General features: G+C 42.2%; 1 protein-coding gene across 1 annotated transcript; it reads left to right on the top strand.

Annotated features, from left to right (window-relative positions):
* The first annotated feature begins 148 nt into the window (after positions 1-148).
* MED21 (mediator complex subunit 21) lies at positions 149-9,092 on the top strand. Its single transcript, XM_062634817.1, has 4 exons — positions 149-294; positions 530-644; positions 3,884-3,984; positions 6,705-9,092. The coding sequence occupies exons 1-4, from the start codon at positions 253-255 to the stop codon at positions 6,879-6,881; spliced, it is 435 nt and encodes a 144-aa protein (XP_062490801.1). The 5' UTR covers positions 149-252; the 3' UTR covers positions 6,882-9,092.
* The last annotated feature ends 6,398 nt before the right edge of the window (positions 9,093-15,490 follow it).

Consider the following 15,490-nt stretch of genomic DNA (forward strand, 5'->3'; position numbering starts at 1 on the left):
CGTGGAGATCTCCAGCTCAGTTTCCCCTTGAAGCTGTGCTACAGCCGACACCAGACAGGTACTGACCACCGGGGTGGCAAAGCTTCATTCTCCAGCCCACGGGCACCTCCCGGCCTCAGGGGGCGCGCCAGGTTCGCCCGGCTCCACCGGAAAGCGGTCCTCGCCACGCCCCCATCCCTCTCCCGCCCACCTGACGTCGCTGCGCCCCATTGGCTGCTGCGCGCCCGTCTGGCCGGCGGTGACGGAGGAGCCATGGCGGACCGGCTAACGCAGCTGCAGGACGCGGTCAACTCGGTGAGGCGGGCACGGGTCTCCTTTCTGCCCCCGTGCCTGTCTCCCTTACGGCAGGGAGCGTGGGGTCGCGTCCCCTTTTGTCCTCAACGGCCTCAGCCGCTGCGTGCGTGAGGGAGTCACCGCGGGTTAGCGGCGGTGTGCTCCCACCTAGCGCCGGGCTGGGGGGGAAAGTGCAAAATAAACCTGAAATAGCTTTATTGTTGAAATGAGTTTATAATCTCGTCCCTGCTTGCAGCTGGCAGACCAGTTCTGTAATGCCATTGGAGTGCTCCAGCAGTGTGGCCCCCCAGCCTCTTTCAGCAACATCCAGACAGCAATAAACAAAGATCAGCCTGCTAATCCAACGGAAGGCAAGTCTGTCTGTGTCTCCTAATAACATGTGAACGTGTTCTGATCTAGTACACTGTAACACACAAAATCTGTGCTCTGTTTTATGCAGACAATTCCACTTGCATCTGGTAGGGATACTGAAATTAAGTCATGAACTGGTGTCAGCTGCATTTGCTGCATAAGGTTGTGATCGTGAAAATATAATTTCAATTGTTAAGTAAGCATTACGGTGTATGTTTTGTGCTGGTTTCTTTGCAGAAATACAGTAGCTGCATCGATGTAAACAATTTTAATAAGATAGCTGCATGAAGTTGTTAGTGAGTTGTCTATTACTTCCAGTAAATCTTTTTAGAAAGAAAGTTTTTTTTTATGAAATCATCTATGTTTAAAATTCTCTGTGCCGTAAACTTAATTATTTGTGTTTCTCCATGTATTATCTGCTTATGTAGTTAATTAAGGAATAAGTAATGTTGAATTTTCCCATTGGCATTTGTGGTTTTGCTGTTGGCAGTTCTGTTTTGGGGCTGGTTGGGTTTTTTGAGAGGCACAAGAAACACTTATTTTCATTGATCTAAGACAATTAACAAGCAAGCTAAAAGTTCTCTCTCATTTGAGAATTTCAAGTTAGTATTTAAATAACCGTATTATTCCAATCCTGAATCTTTTTTCTTCTTTTTTTTTTTTAATATATCTCCTCTCCTCCTGCTGAAAATATTTTACATGTGTCTTGTATCAGATGAGGTTTGTCTGTTAGGATATCAAGGAGTTGATATCCTAACAGAGTGTAGGTTTCTAGGATATGTAAATACTAGTTTTTCATTGGTCTGTATTGGTTTGCTCTCAGATACTGGATTAGTTTGGAGAGCTACCTGAAAGGCTTGTGTGCTTCCTCATTTTCCCTGCTGGTCTCCCAGGTGCTGGTACCAGTGTGGTGCCAGGGGCTAGATAGAGGCTTTGTTAAGGTATTAGAATAGTAGGTCATGACTGACTGCTCTTTTAATTTACCTTTTCCTAAAATTCTGAGTACAATGACTTCAGTAAAACCATACAGCTATATTAGCCATGCTGATGAGGAATATCAAAAATACCAGTTATGGTCTTTAGATAATTGAAGTCTTAATACTAAGGCCTTAAACTCTCTACAGTGGTGACCATGAGTGAGCTTTAAGTGGATATGCTGCTTTTCTTGTTAGTTTTGGTTTGGTTGTTTTTTTTTTTTGGAAGTGTACCTTTGAGAATGTCAGTCTCTTCTATAGATTTTTGCTCTTAGAAGGTGTTTTCTCTTGCTTCCACAAATCATTCAGGAACCAAACAATATAAACTAATACCTAAGAACTTAAATTATAAATTGAGAAGGGCTATTCCAGTATTTTACTGGTAGAAATGAACTTAATTCAAAATGAATGGATGCAGTTCCATATGGAGAGGCTTTGTTTCTGGTTTATGGTGCCTCTTATTAAAAGTCCATGCAGTTCTTTCAATGATGTAGCAGCTAAATTAAGGTCTGTTATAAACTTCCAATACTTCTCCATTTCTCAGGGGCAAATTCACTTTTTCTGTGGCTGAATAGGGATTCTTTTTTCTTTAAACTGTAAAACCCCAAATTCTTTCACCACTGACCTGTAGCTTAGCATGATTTAAATAACCCATCTTATTTGAATCACTATCTTTGTATCCGTATTTAGTCTACTGGCAAACTTCAAGACAAGGGCTGAAAAGTTAGTCTTTAGATACTTCTCAATACTTTATGTAGTGACTAAGATGCTTAATGCTGCTATCAGTAATTTCTTAACTGGCTAACCATGATGGAGTTCTGGCTATTTTCTCATTTATACAGAGCCCTGCCCTTTGTATAACCAGTTACCTTGTTTAATCTAGGATTGGAATCGATCTACCTTCTAGTATTCACAGTATCACAGTATGCTAGAGATTGGAAGGGACCTCGAAAGATCATCTAGTCCAATCCCCCTGCCGGAGCAGGAACACCTAGATAATGTTACACAGGGAAGGAGACTCCACAACCTCCGTGGGCAGCCTGCTCCAGTGTTCCGTCACCCTCACTGAGAAGAAGTTTCTTCTCAAGTTTAAGTGGAACCTCTTGTGTTCCCGTTTGTACCCATTACCCCTTGTCCTATCATTGTTTGCCACTGAGTAGAGCCTGGCTCCATCCTCGTGACACTCCCCCTTTATATATTTATATAAATATATTTATATTTATAAGGTCACCCCTCAGTCTCCTCTTCTCCAAACTCAGAGAAGCTCCCTCAGTCTTTCCTCATAAGGTAGATGCTCCACTCCCTTAATCATCTTCGTTGCCCTGTGCTGGACTCTCTCCAGCAGGTCCCTGTCCTTCTTGAACTGAGGGGCCCAGAACTGGACACAATATTCCAGATGGGGTCTCACCAGGGCAGAGTAGAGGGGAAGGAGGACCTCTCTCGACCTACTAACCACCGCCCTTCTAATACATCCCAGGATGCCATTGGCCTTCTTAGCCACAAGGGCACAGTGTTTGCTCATGGTCATCCTGTCGTCCACTAGGACCCCCAGGTCCCTCTCCCCTACACTGCTCTCTAACAGGTCGTTTCCCACCCTATACTGGAACCTGGGGTTGTTCCTGCCCAGATGCAGGACTCTACACTTTCCCTTGTTATATTTCATCCAGTTATTCCCTGCCCAACTCTCCAGCCTGTCCAGGTCTCGCTGGATGGCAGCACAGCCTTCTGGCGTGTCAGCCACTCCTCCCAGCTTAGTGTCATCAGCAAACTTGCTGATAGTACACTCAATTCCCTCATCTAAATCATTGATGAATATATTAAATAATACCGGTCCCAGTACTGACCCTTGAGGCACTCCACTAGTTACAGGCCTCCAACTAGACTCAGCCCCATAGACTACAACTCTCTGGCTTCTCTCCTTCAGCCAGTTCACAGTCCACCTCACTACCTGATCATCCAGACCACACTTCCTCAATTTAGCTGTGAGGATGCTGTGGGAGACTGTGTCAAATGCTTTGCTGAAGTCAAGGTAGACCACATCCACCGCTCTGCCATCATCCATCCACCATGTTATTTCCTCATAAAAGGCTAAGAGATTGGTCAAACATGAATTTGAGTTCCTGTCAGTTGCAATATTATTGTTCATGTAGGAGAATTTTTAACACCTGCATCCTTCAGGTTTCCAGAACTCTCTGTGCTGTGTGCACAGAGCTGTGCTGATTTCTGATCCTGTACTGAGTAGGCTGCCTTGTCTTTTCTTAAAGAGTACGCCCAGCTGTTTGCAGCATTGATTGCACGAACTGCAAAAGATATTGATGTTCTAATAGATTCCCTGCCGAGTGAAGAATCAACAGCAGCTTTGCAGGTAAGAGTGGTCTTTATTAAAATATCAGAATGTAATTGAAGACAAGCTTCTTCCTGCTTTAAAACACCTTTTTTTATTCTCCAGGCCATGTAATCTTGAATAATGAGTTTGTTACAAGCCTGAATTTTTCATAGGAGTAGCCTGCGAGTACCATATAGGCTTAGTGGAAATACTAAACTTGCATCTAGTTCTAAAAATTATACACAGTGAGAATATTTAAAACTTAGAGTTTTGTTAGAATGTGGTTTTGATTTCTATTTAGAAGCACTTTTATCATAACACCGCAATACTGGAAACTGCTAGCCCTTTTTTCCCCAGCTATTAAAATATTAGTACAGCAGATGCAACAGGATTGATGCATTGTGATGGTGTTGTTTTTGTTTGGTTTTGTGGTTTTTTTTTTATTTTTTGTTGTTTTGGGTTTTGTTATGTTTCCCTTGGAAATCTTTCACGTCCTCTCACTCACTAGAAGCATTTTATTTTGCAGCTTCAGAGTCAACACTTTACTGAAGCTTTTTGTTCTTCTACAGCATTTCTGGTTGTTTGCAGGATAACATTTAAGTTTTTCAGCTCTGTCATAAAACAGTACTTTCAATTCTCAGTCATAGGGTGTCCTTCTTTGGACCAGCTAAACTTGGTGCTCTTGTTTCTTGCTCCTTCTGTTTTTAGACTACAGGTATTCTAGGAGGAGTTTGGGAAGAGAAAACAGCTGATGGCAGGCAGCTGTTAGCAGGTGCAGCCAGTATCAAAACCTCCATTTCCTGCCTTACAGGAGCTGAACTGCTGAAAACAGCTTGGGAATCCTTTCACAATACTCAGCTGTTTCTGACTTGCAAAAAATTCCTTGAACCCGAAGTTCAAAGAATGCAGCTGTGTTGGTTTTGGGGTTTGGGATTTTTTCTTTCTACAGATCTTGCCTATTAAACAGCATTTTTCTTTTCCTTTATGTGTAAGTGCTAGCTAGATTTGCACCAAGTATTTTCTTTTTAAAATGCAGAGTGATGTTTCTTGGAGGATCTTGGAACTGCTTTAAGATCACCTGAAGATTTTTCACCCAATTTGATAAACCTGTTCAAAGTCATTTTACGAAGACTAATATTAGAGGTGCCTGCTGGGCCAAATACAAATGACTTGACAGTGACATCACATTTGGTTTTAAACAGGGGAGGTTAAATTTGGAAGTGTTGCAATTGCTGAACATGCTAATTGGGCCTGTTAACACCAGCATAATTCTGTGTAACTGCATATTTGGTAGCTGAAGACAGCTGTCTTGCTGCAGACAAATTACAGGCTTCTTCCATGATAGAGCAGGGTCTGATCATAGTGACAGCTGATGCAGGGAAGGTGGGGTGCTCCAGAAGGAGGAGTTGGTTGTCCCGTAGGAACATGCTTGCCTTAGAGCTGATACTCAGTTTCTTGCTCTGTTAATGCAGAATCTCGCTTCACCAGAATTTCTGATCTTTTCTCCATCTCTTACTGATTCTAGTTTTGATTTTTATTTTCTGTTTAATTTGGTGCAATATTAAAGATAAATATTCTTATGTTCTTAAAAAAAAACTATTTTGAAGGTGCTTGAAACACTAAAATATGTATAGGCTTTGTTGAGAAGTAGTAAACATACTTGGCTAATACAGTGTACTTAGGCCAACCTGTTTTTAATACTAAGGTTGTCTTGGTGAATGTTTCATATCTGAGGCTTGTTTTAAATGGTAAAAGGGGCTGCTACACTAATGCACAGTACAATTTACCTGTCCCTTTTGGGTTCCCTTGTGATAAGTTGGCAATATATACCCTGCTCAAATCCTTGCCTGCACCCAACTATTTAACAACCAAGACTGATGGAACTGAGCTGGCTTCTCAATTTCAAACTTTTCCCTTTTGCCATCTTTCTTCTGTGATCCTTTCTCCAGGGGCTATCAAGTCCTTCATGTGTATATTAACTGTCACTAAGAACATCAGTGTTGCAGAACAGCAGGTGAATGTGTAGATAGAATTTGTCAGTTGCCTTAAACATGACTTCTTAAGGACCTGTATAGCTGCTTTGAAAAAAATACCAGTTTGAAACTATTTTGTTTTGTCTCTTCTGTTATGCAGCTAGAACAAGTTTTAGTAGTTTTAAATTTGGTAAATATTTTTAAGTATTAGAATACTTGAAGTTAAAATGTTGTTTCACTAAATTTTGCCTAACGGAAAAGCAGTTTGGTTCTGAAATAAAATATTGGGAAAAAAAAAAAAGAGGTTAAATAATACAGTTTCACCTGAAATATGCTATTTAACAGAAAGGTTTAAGTAAGTTACAGAATGACCAAACAGTTTGGTTTGGAAGCCACCTTAAAGATCCTCTATTCCTAAACCCTCTGCTGTGGGCAGGGAGGCTGGAACTGTGTTATGCTTACATCTTGCTGAGCATCTTTCAGTTAAGGGAGTGAGGATGGGGATAAATTCTCACTTCTTGTCCAGAAAAGCTGCACTGAGCCTTGAGTTGCAGTGTGAAAGAAGCTAGCATATCTGTTTGGTGGGGGGGGTCGTGTTTAGTCCATGTGGATGTGTACTGTTTTAGGCTGCAGCTTGTAACAAATTGCTAGTATGTAGTTCAGGGGCTGAAAGAGAGTCTTCCTTCTTTCTAGGGAGCACAGGCTGTTCCATCACCATCCTTTAGTAGCAAAGCCAATTTTGTATTCTACTTGAAGATCCTCACTTTTCTCCCTTCTATTTTAAAGGCCGCTAGCCTGCATCGATTGGAAGAAGAAAACCACGAGGCAGCTGCCCGTCTGGAAGAGGTAGTTTACCGTGGGGATGTGCTGCTGGAAAAGATCCAGAGTGCCCTGGCAGACATCGCCCAGTCGCAGCTGAAGACGAGGAGCGGTTCCCACAGCCAGCCCCTTCCCGACTCGTAGCGCCAGAGGGCAGCGCGCCCCGCGGAAAAGTCGCGTCAAAAACCACTGCTCACTGCTCTGTGACACCCAGCCCGACCCTGCGGGACGCTCGGGTGCTCTGTGCTGCAGTAGCAGCGGCTTTTTTCACAGCTCAAACTGCAGATTTTGTGTGAGAAATGCTCCTGCTGTACAAGTGGTGGTTCTGTTCTAGAATTATGTGTACTGATGTATATTTCCTTGATTTCAAATATTAATTTCTTAGCTTTCTTTTCTGTTCATAAATATGTCTGACTTCAGTCCGATTTGTTGCCTTGATTACACAGGCCTTGGTGCCTAAAGGGAGTTCAAAAGGAAAATATATTAAGAGTATTTGTGTAACTTGCACCTACTTTCAAGCTTTTATGTTCTTGGTGTATTTTTTGTAAGGCTCGGACAAACACACTTGAATTAGCAGCGTTCCATGGAGACAGTGCTAGACAAGGATGTGAATACAGTGGTGGCCCTCTTTTATAATTAACAGAAATGGGAATTAAACATTTGTATCACTACTTGGCTAGTTTACCACGCTTTACAAAGCAAGTAAAGGGCTAAGTAAACTGATGTTTGCAGCACAGTGTTCTTGCCCTTGGCGTCTCATTTAGAAAAATCTGCAAATATCTGATATTAGCATTTATTATTGTTTGTAATTCAAAATGGGTCTTTGTCTCCATTACTGCCACTTCTACTGACATGCTTACTCTTACTTGCGTCATTTCTTTGCTTCTGCTGATATTCTGCATTCTCGTGGCAAGTGGTGAACGCCTCTGAAGCAGACAGCAATGAAGAAGCATTGGACGACTGGGAAGAAATTAGCAATGAGAAAACTGAAAATAACTTATTATGTAATGTTGCTTTTCAGTGTAAGCGGTGGCTGCCACATGAATGCTGTGATCAGAAGCAGCAAGAGGCCTGTCATCCCCAATGTGGGGTTTATCTTCATGCACTGAATCATTGAATGCTCTTCATCTTAGCAGTATAGAAATACCAGCAACTCTTTTTATACTGGGGGAGGGATGGGAGAAACAGCCACCAGATAATGTAGGGTTGTGTGTGTGAACTTGGAGTTGACCTGTGAGTAGTTTTCTGTAATTCTGAGTTAGCAGCCTTGCATTGCTGTAGGATGCTATTTATTGCCACGAAATAGCTGTTGATTTCCTGATCAAAACTACCTACTGCTGTATATTGGATATACTGTCATTAACTTGAAAGTTACATGTGTTGCTATTGCCTACGGACAGATAAGAGCAATTCAAGTATGTTTTTAGCATGTTGATTCTTACAGAACTAGATGCAGCTGCGCACTTGTGAAGGGGGGGGGTGTAACATAGCACAGGATACATTATATATACAGCCCAGTTTGATGATTTAAAAAATACAAAGCTGTTCCTGCCTGTAACAAATACAAAAACTGCAGTATTTAACTGGACCGATACTTAATTAAATATTTAATATTATTCTGTCAAATTTGCATATCTATAGTCATAAATTTAGTCTGCTCTTGTGAGGCTTTTGTACTCTCCAGATTCTACAAGAGGAAAAACAGGGAAGTGAACAGGCTACAGCAGAGCCCCAGTTCTGTAATAGAGTCTTACGAAGAGTAATGGCAGTGGTGAATAACTAAGCCATGTAAATATGCCCATGTCATAGGGAGTATCGAAGGGGCAGATTTTCATTTGAAGTCAGTCCTGGGGCTTGGTTTTGGTTTTGGTGTTTTTTTAACTGGAAAAACTGCATCTAGTGCATCTCAAGATGGGAGTGAGGCAGATTTTGTTGTTGCTTGCTTTTTAAAATAGCAAACTTAGAAAACTTAGAAATGTTTGGGCTTTGCTTGTGGATTTTTATGTGTTTTAAATTTGAGATGTTTTGAGATTTTTACACTTATGGAAAAGGGGGTAGGTCTTCTCCGTAAATTCCCTGGCATAGCTCAACATGTGCATCACCTCAAACCTGCTAACTTGGAAACTTTTGCTGTGCGAGATGATGTACATCTTCAGGAACAATACAGTTCTTTAAATTTCATATTTTTCTAGTTTTGCTACTTGAAAACTCCTGTATTTCTGCAGCCTGCTGTTGCCTAACTCTGAAAGCTTTTTCTTTCAGTTGCTGTTTGTTTGAACATGCTACCTCACTTTAAATGTGTATCTGTATCAGTTAATCGCATTTGGAAGTAAACCTTAACCAGAGGTGTAAGTACCTTTGGGTTTTCAGTACTTCTGTCTAGTTTAGTGAACGTTGCTGAGTTAAGAGATGCAGTTTGTGATACAGTTAAAAGCAAGTAATAAAGAGAGCCAGAATTGCTCTTTTTTTTCCTTGAGAAATACTGTTTTGAGGAGTGAGTAGTACTGCGAGATGCACAACCCCACTAGCTCTTGTGTGTTGTGTTGCTGTCCTAGCTGTTGTAAATCTTTACTTGCTCTTTCACAGTCTGTAAGTTCAGCTGTAAGTCTGCATGTCAGTCAGTAAGGTTGTGTGTCTTTTGCTGGGCTCTGACATGAAGAAGAGGAAAATCCATAAATTTGCTACAGCTGTCTTAGTAGACAAAGCTTTAGACTGGGGCTTTGGGATTCCTTTCCTCTATGTCATAGATGTGCTGATCTGTCCAGCCCTGCTGTTGGGCTTTAAACATCTCTGTTTTAAAACCTGTGTGTGTAATGGTAGTGATCTCCTGGGGGGGCGGTATTAATGCAGGAGTTGTAGGGCATGCAGGATTGCTCTGTCCATACCATTTAGTGTCCCAACTTTCAGTACAAACAAAAAAAGGGAGGCAAAGGAGGGAGGGATATCCTTCCATGGGGAGTCTTGACTGCCTCCAAACTTCTAGCACTGAAGAGAAGGAGGGTGAGGGAGAAAAAGCCCTATGTAACAGTTACTATCAAATGTATCATGTTACATGCCAGAAATCTGTAAAAGGAAACTTTGGTTGAGACAAGAGAATAAATGGAGGTAAAGCATCATGGGAAGAAAACAAAAGTATTGAGCAAGATACAAAACGGTTCAGCATATTGCGTTGGACAAGGAGCACTGCCCAGGGAACAAATTGTGCTTTGGAGAAGGATAGCACAGAGCATAATGGAAAAATCCATTGAAAAACAATCTCAACCACTTCAAATGAGCAAAAGCATCTCATGCTGAGAATCCATACAGCCCACTGGCAAAGATGTTGGAATCAATTTAGTAAATACAAGTGGGTGATCAAAGCCTAGTATTTTTTACTGTAAACAGCCATGCTTAGAGCAAAGGAACACCTTGTGGCAGCTGTTTTCATTTTCAGATACAAGAATGTGGAGGAATTCATACACTTGTTTTTAAAGATACTGGGAAAAGGGCATTAACAACATTTTGTCTTCCTGTCTTTGTGAAGTTAATCCTGGCTTACTACTGCAGGTCATCACTGGAGAGCTGGGAGCTTCTGGTGTGCGTGGCATGGGGAGGGGTCCTGGCCATCCAGGCAGAATCAATATAAAAAGTTTGTGGAAGTTTGCAGAAAAACAGGCCAGAGACTGCCTGGCTGGGGAGCAGCTCTGCTCAAGTGGACCTAGGGGTCTTGGCAGGCAGCAAGCTGAATGGGAGCCAGCAGCTGGCCCTGGCAATAAGAAAGGCAGACAGCATCCGGGGCTGTGTTAGCAGGAGTAGATTGAGGAAAGTGATTACTTCATGTGTTAGACTGCATCTGGAACACTGTACAGTTTGGGCCCTGCAGCATCAGAAAGATGTTGATAAACTACAAGTTCTTCATGAGGAGAGGCTGAGGGGGCTAGGTTGGGAGAAGAGATGGCTTTGGGGACACCTAACAGAAGCCATACCTGTGTGGTAGTTATGGGAAAGACAGTGGTGCATGGCAGAAGAGCGATGCAGAGTGGGCATAAATTGAAACAACAGAGGTTCAGACTGGTCATGAGGAAAAGCTTTTTCAACGTTAGGACAATTAAGTTTTGGGATCCTGGTCCCCAGAGAAGCTGGAAATTGTGGGAGGTTTTTCAAGACTTGGCTGGACAAAGCTCTGAACAACCTCATCTGACCCCACAGCTGACCTACCTTGGAGCGGGAGATTGAACCAGACACCTCCTGAGTTCCCTTCCCACCTGAATGATCCTATGGATACTAGACACATTAACAGTTTCAGAAAGAACCAAGAAAGTATTAAGGAATGTTTCTGTCCCTTTTCTAGAAAGGCAGATCTGCAGGACAGACAATGTGAGGTATCTGGTATCAGCCTCATTCTTATTGATGAGATATTGTGATGTGGGTCTCTGCAGTGGGAGGCCGTTGAGTTGACTTTGTGTGCGGTGTGAAATTCCATGCTGTACTGACCCAAGTTTCCAACAGGTGCCCTTGGAGAGCGTGATATGCAAAATCCACATCCTACACTCAGAGAAAATTGATCTGTCAGATGATGCTGACTCACTATTAGACAAAGGCAAACTCCTCTATAGAAAGAACTTGTATTTGTGTTTTATATAGCTGGTTAGGCAGTCTTACATAAGGAATAATAAAAGCCCTATTTTCAGGCACCAAACCTGAGACTAGAGCAAAAGTTTTATTCTAGCCTTTTCTGTCAACTCTATGGCAGAAAGTTTGAATTACTTTTATTGACTTAGGAACAAATTGGTCATTGACTGACAGGACCTTTTTACCCCTAATCCCTAGGACTATATTCTATCAACGAAGGGCACAGAAAACAATGTTTTACATGCTTCAAATATGTCATAGAATCACAAAATGGTTTGGGTTGGAAGGGACCTCAAATCTCATCCAGTTCCAACACCCCTGACATGGGCAGAGGCACCTTGCACTAGACCAGGTTGCTCAAAGCTCCATCTAGGCCTGGCCTTGAGCACTGCTGGGGATAGGGCAGGCACTCTGTTGTATGTGCTTGCGATGAGCAGTACCCACAGTGGAAATGATCTTCAGGAAGTTTTTGTCTGTTTTAAGGTACATGCTTTGTAGAAGCATAGCTTCACAATTTCTACATGCTGTTTGTGTACGCTTACATGTGGGTTTTATGTTTATTTTTGTTTCTTGGAAAGCCTTGTAGGAAGCCTTCCCTCTTCATGGTAGCTAAACAAGCAGACCTGATATTTTATATCCTTGCTGCTGCTGTCAAACAGCATAGCCAAGTAGCCAGGCACATCAGCTCCTGTTCTGAGCACAAAAGGGCCATATCTATTTTAGATTACCACCATTATCTAGTTTAGATTACCACCATGCTTCTTCTGATTTTCTGTTTATAGCTAACACTCAAGTAGCAGAGCACAACAGTACAAACAACTCTTTCCCTGACTATTTTAACTTGATATTTACTTGATATCAGGGTCCTGGATTTAGCTTCTTTTGCCTTACACACTTCACTGGAGGACTAAATGAATTAATTTTGTGACATGCAAATTTGTAGCTGAGTAGGGACTGTGCAATTTAGTTGCAAAACATCCTTTCTCCACCCTGCCCACTTTTAAGAGAAGATTGAAATCAAAGCCCTCTTTCAGGAAACAACGTGCTTCATTCTATGGCTGTGTGGGAAAGCAATTGACTACACAATAACTTTGCACAAGTGCTAGAGAAAAATCATAATCGTTTTCCCAAGTCATGATCCAAGGGAGAGAAGCCACATTCATAAAGCGGACAACATCTTTGAAGCAAAGAGCTCCAAAGAAGAGGGCTCTTGCACAGAGATTGTGGAAGTGGGGCTTCCACAGGTCCCTCTCTGGTGTCCTCTACAGGTGTCTGCAGAATGAGGAACAGAAAGAAGTAACAGTCTGCTTGATGCCTTCAGTTGGGACAAACAGGGGAAGGCAAATTTTATCTCATTGCTGAAGAAGAGGGATGTTAAAAGAAAAATTTCAGGGTACAACTGTACACAACTGAATAATGTACGCCTTTCTGGAAGAAAAAGTCAGGATCCATTCTCTCTGCTTCCTTTCCAGAGGTATCAGAAAACGGGTGGGTTCTGGTGACAGCCAGCTGCCATTTTGTTTTGGATACTCACATTATCAAACACTCAACATAAGCAAGTATTAATTTTGATAAGTGGACAGTTTTCAGATTCTGCAGTTAGATAAATCTCTCTGTATGTGACAGCAAGCACTCCATGTGCTTAATGAACCTGGGATTGAAAGGAGAGCTTTGGCAAAGGAGGTTTTCACTTGGTGGTGTTTTAGAAATTGCAATAAGCTGCTGTCAGGAAGCTTTCTCTTGTGCAGCAGTGCAATGAGGGTGCAGAAATTTATCACAGTTCTACTGTGATAAAATGCCACCAGCATCACCCAGCTCTTTTCAACTGGCATCTGAGGCAAAGGAGGCAGACCCTTTATTTCAGCGGGACTAGGTTAGTGTGTATATAGTTAAGGAAGCACCCTGCCTATCCTAGGTGCCGTGAAACAGGACATGTGCCTTCCTGAACATTTTCTGTGTGTTTTACAAAGAAAGAGGCACACAGTGTAAAACAATGGAAGGGAAACACTGCAGTGGAGAAGAAAAAACATTTTAGGTGACTTCAAGGGCAGTGAGTGAGTATATAATTTCCACCTAGCATCAGACCTCCTGATATGGTACCTCCTTCTCTCACGCGGCTCCTGCCACATGGCTTGCCCTATAGCATCATAGTCAGGGCTGGGGCAGCAGTGTGGACATGCCTTCAGCATCATGAATGCAAAAGCTGAGTCGCACCTACACTGGATTCCTAAAGGATGTACAATATGGTCCTCCTTTCCCAAAAGTCACTGAATTTGAATGTAAAATTATACAACTGTTTAAAATTACACATTTCTAATTTGCACTATGGGAGCCAGCTATGAAAAGATGCCTACAGATGATCTGTTTCCAGCTTGCTTTAGCCATCCAAGAGTTCAAAACACTCTGCTTTAGTAGTCACTGTTAACAAAGACGAGCTGAAGCTCTTACGTACTACAGAAGTGCTGAGACTTTCAGTGTGTGAGACAGATGTACCAGGAGGGCAGAGTGGGATCTGCTCTTGCTTATGCTGACCAACAACTAGGGGAATCCTTCACATGAATGCAGTAAGCTATGGAGGAAGCTCCTGGTGAGCTTAGAGGGAGTGAAATCCCCCAATGAGACAGAATGAACAGCTCTGACTTGCTTTGGTGTGCTCAAGCATGCAAAGTGTAATTGTACTCATTGCATTAGTTTGCTTCCCTATCTTGCTTCCTCTTGCAGGTATTTTGCAGCAGCTGCAAATGAATGAATGTACAGCCACCATCACCTGTGTGGTTCCTTCCACCTGGTCCTTAATTGATCAATTAAAAGTAATTAATCCCTGCCAGCCTCTCAAACAGGAGAAGGAGTTCAGGTGATGAGGTGTGCTAAAAGGCAGTGGTTTAACCTTAGGTGTAGCTGGGGAGCAAGGGATCAATATTTACAAAATCTGTGTCATGAGAAACCTGTGTCATGAGCTGGTATTTATGATTAAAGAAAATCACCTGGCATCTGTAGATGTGGATATTCCACAACTGTGTTACTTGGTATTTCTGACTAGGTTATAGTTAATTGTGTGTTGTGCCACAGTGGATGCTGACCTCATCTGAAGACCTGACATTGATGGGCTTTGGAATAGACTGTAGATTGGCAGGCTAAAATGTAAGAAAAACATTCATTCCATGGAAGCTATTTCTAGAAGAATCCTATGGAGCACCATCAGAAATTAATCTGGTTATTTAGTGTAATTAAGTGATAGTATTTACCACAGTAAGAAAGATTATGCTTACACTCTGCACAGCTCTTAATGCTTGATCACTGCCAGCATAAAGCTGCAATAACGTAACTTCTCAAACAATGAAGATAAAGTGTAAACAGGTCGTAGTCTGCCTTGTAAAGGGAACTTGTGGTTCCTTTCTGTCGATAACATCTGACACTGAGGTGTGGCAACTGAACTTCAGCAGTCAACTGTACGTTTTCAGACTTATCTGTCTTCAGAGCAGGTCATGTTATGATTCATAGCTTTTTAAAGTGTGATGTTTTTTCAACCCAACTGTGAACGCATCTAGAGCTGGGTGTGGTACATGAAAGCTGTGGCTTGCTTTGGAAACTCTCATTAGGGTGCACTGGTATGTCTGACCCACAGGTTCAGCATTAGACTGATCCTGAAATTTAAGTTCAGAAAGGCAACTTCCCCACTCTTAGTGACAGAGATCATTACACCTATTTCTTACCAGGCACTTAACCTAACAGATTTCTTACTAGTGTAGGGAAAGGGTACCTTACAGCATCCTTGATCACCTGTGCTTGCTTCCTATGGTACTTTAGTATTTGTGGCTCTTGGTCTTTGGTGCTATAACCTTGTGGTGTGAGCTGCTGTTGTTCTGTGGTATCAGGGTTTGGGGTTGTGTGACTGGATGCTTCTGAGCTAAATGTGGTGGTGTGCAATTGGTCTGCCTCACCCTAGCAGCCCCTTTCATTTTCATCCTGTGTTTAGTCCTTATCATGGTACTTCTGAGCTAACCTATGCACAGAACCTGACCTCTTTGGCATTAACAGTCTGTCGCAGAGATTTATTACAACACCCCAGTGAGGTCAAGGGAATGTCCTTTTCCAGATATGGGAGTGCAGGACTGTGCTGGAGTGATTGCAAGGAGACACTG

Source organism: Pezoporus occidentalis, unplaced genomic scaffold (genome assembly GCF_034315485.1).
Source record: "Pezoporus occidentalis ecotype Australia unplaced genomic scaffold, CSIRO_AGI_Poc_V1 ctg44, whole genome shotgun sequence".
In the NCBI taxonomy this organism is placed as follows: Eukaryota; Metazoa; Chordata; class Aves; order Psittaciformes; family Psittacidae; genus Pezoporus; species Pezoporus occidentalis.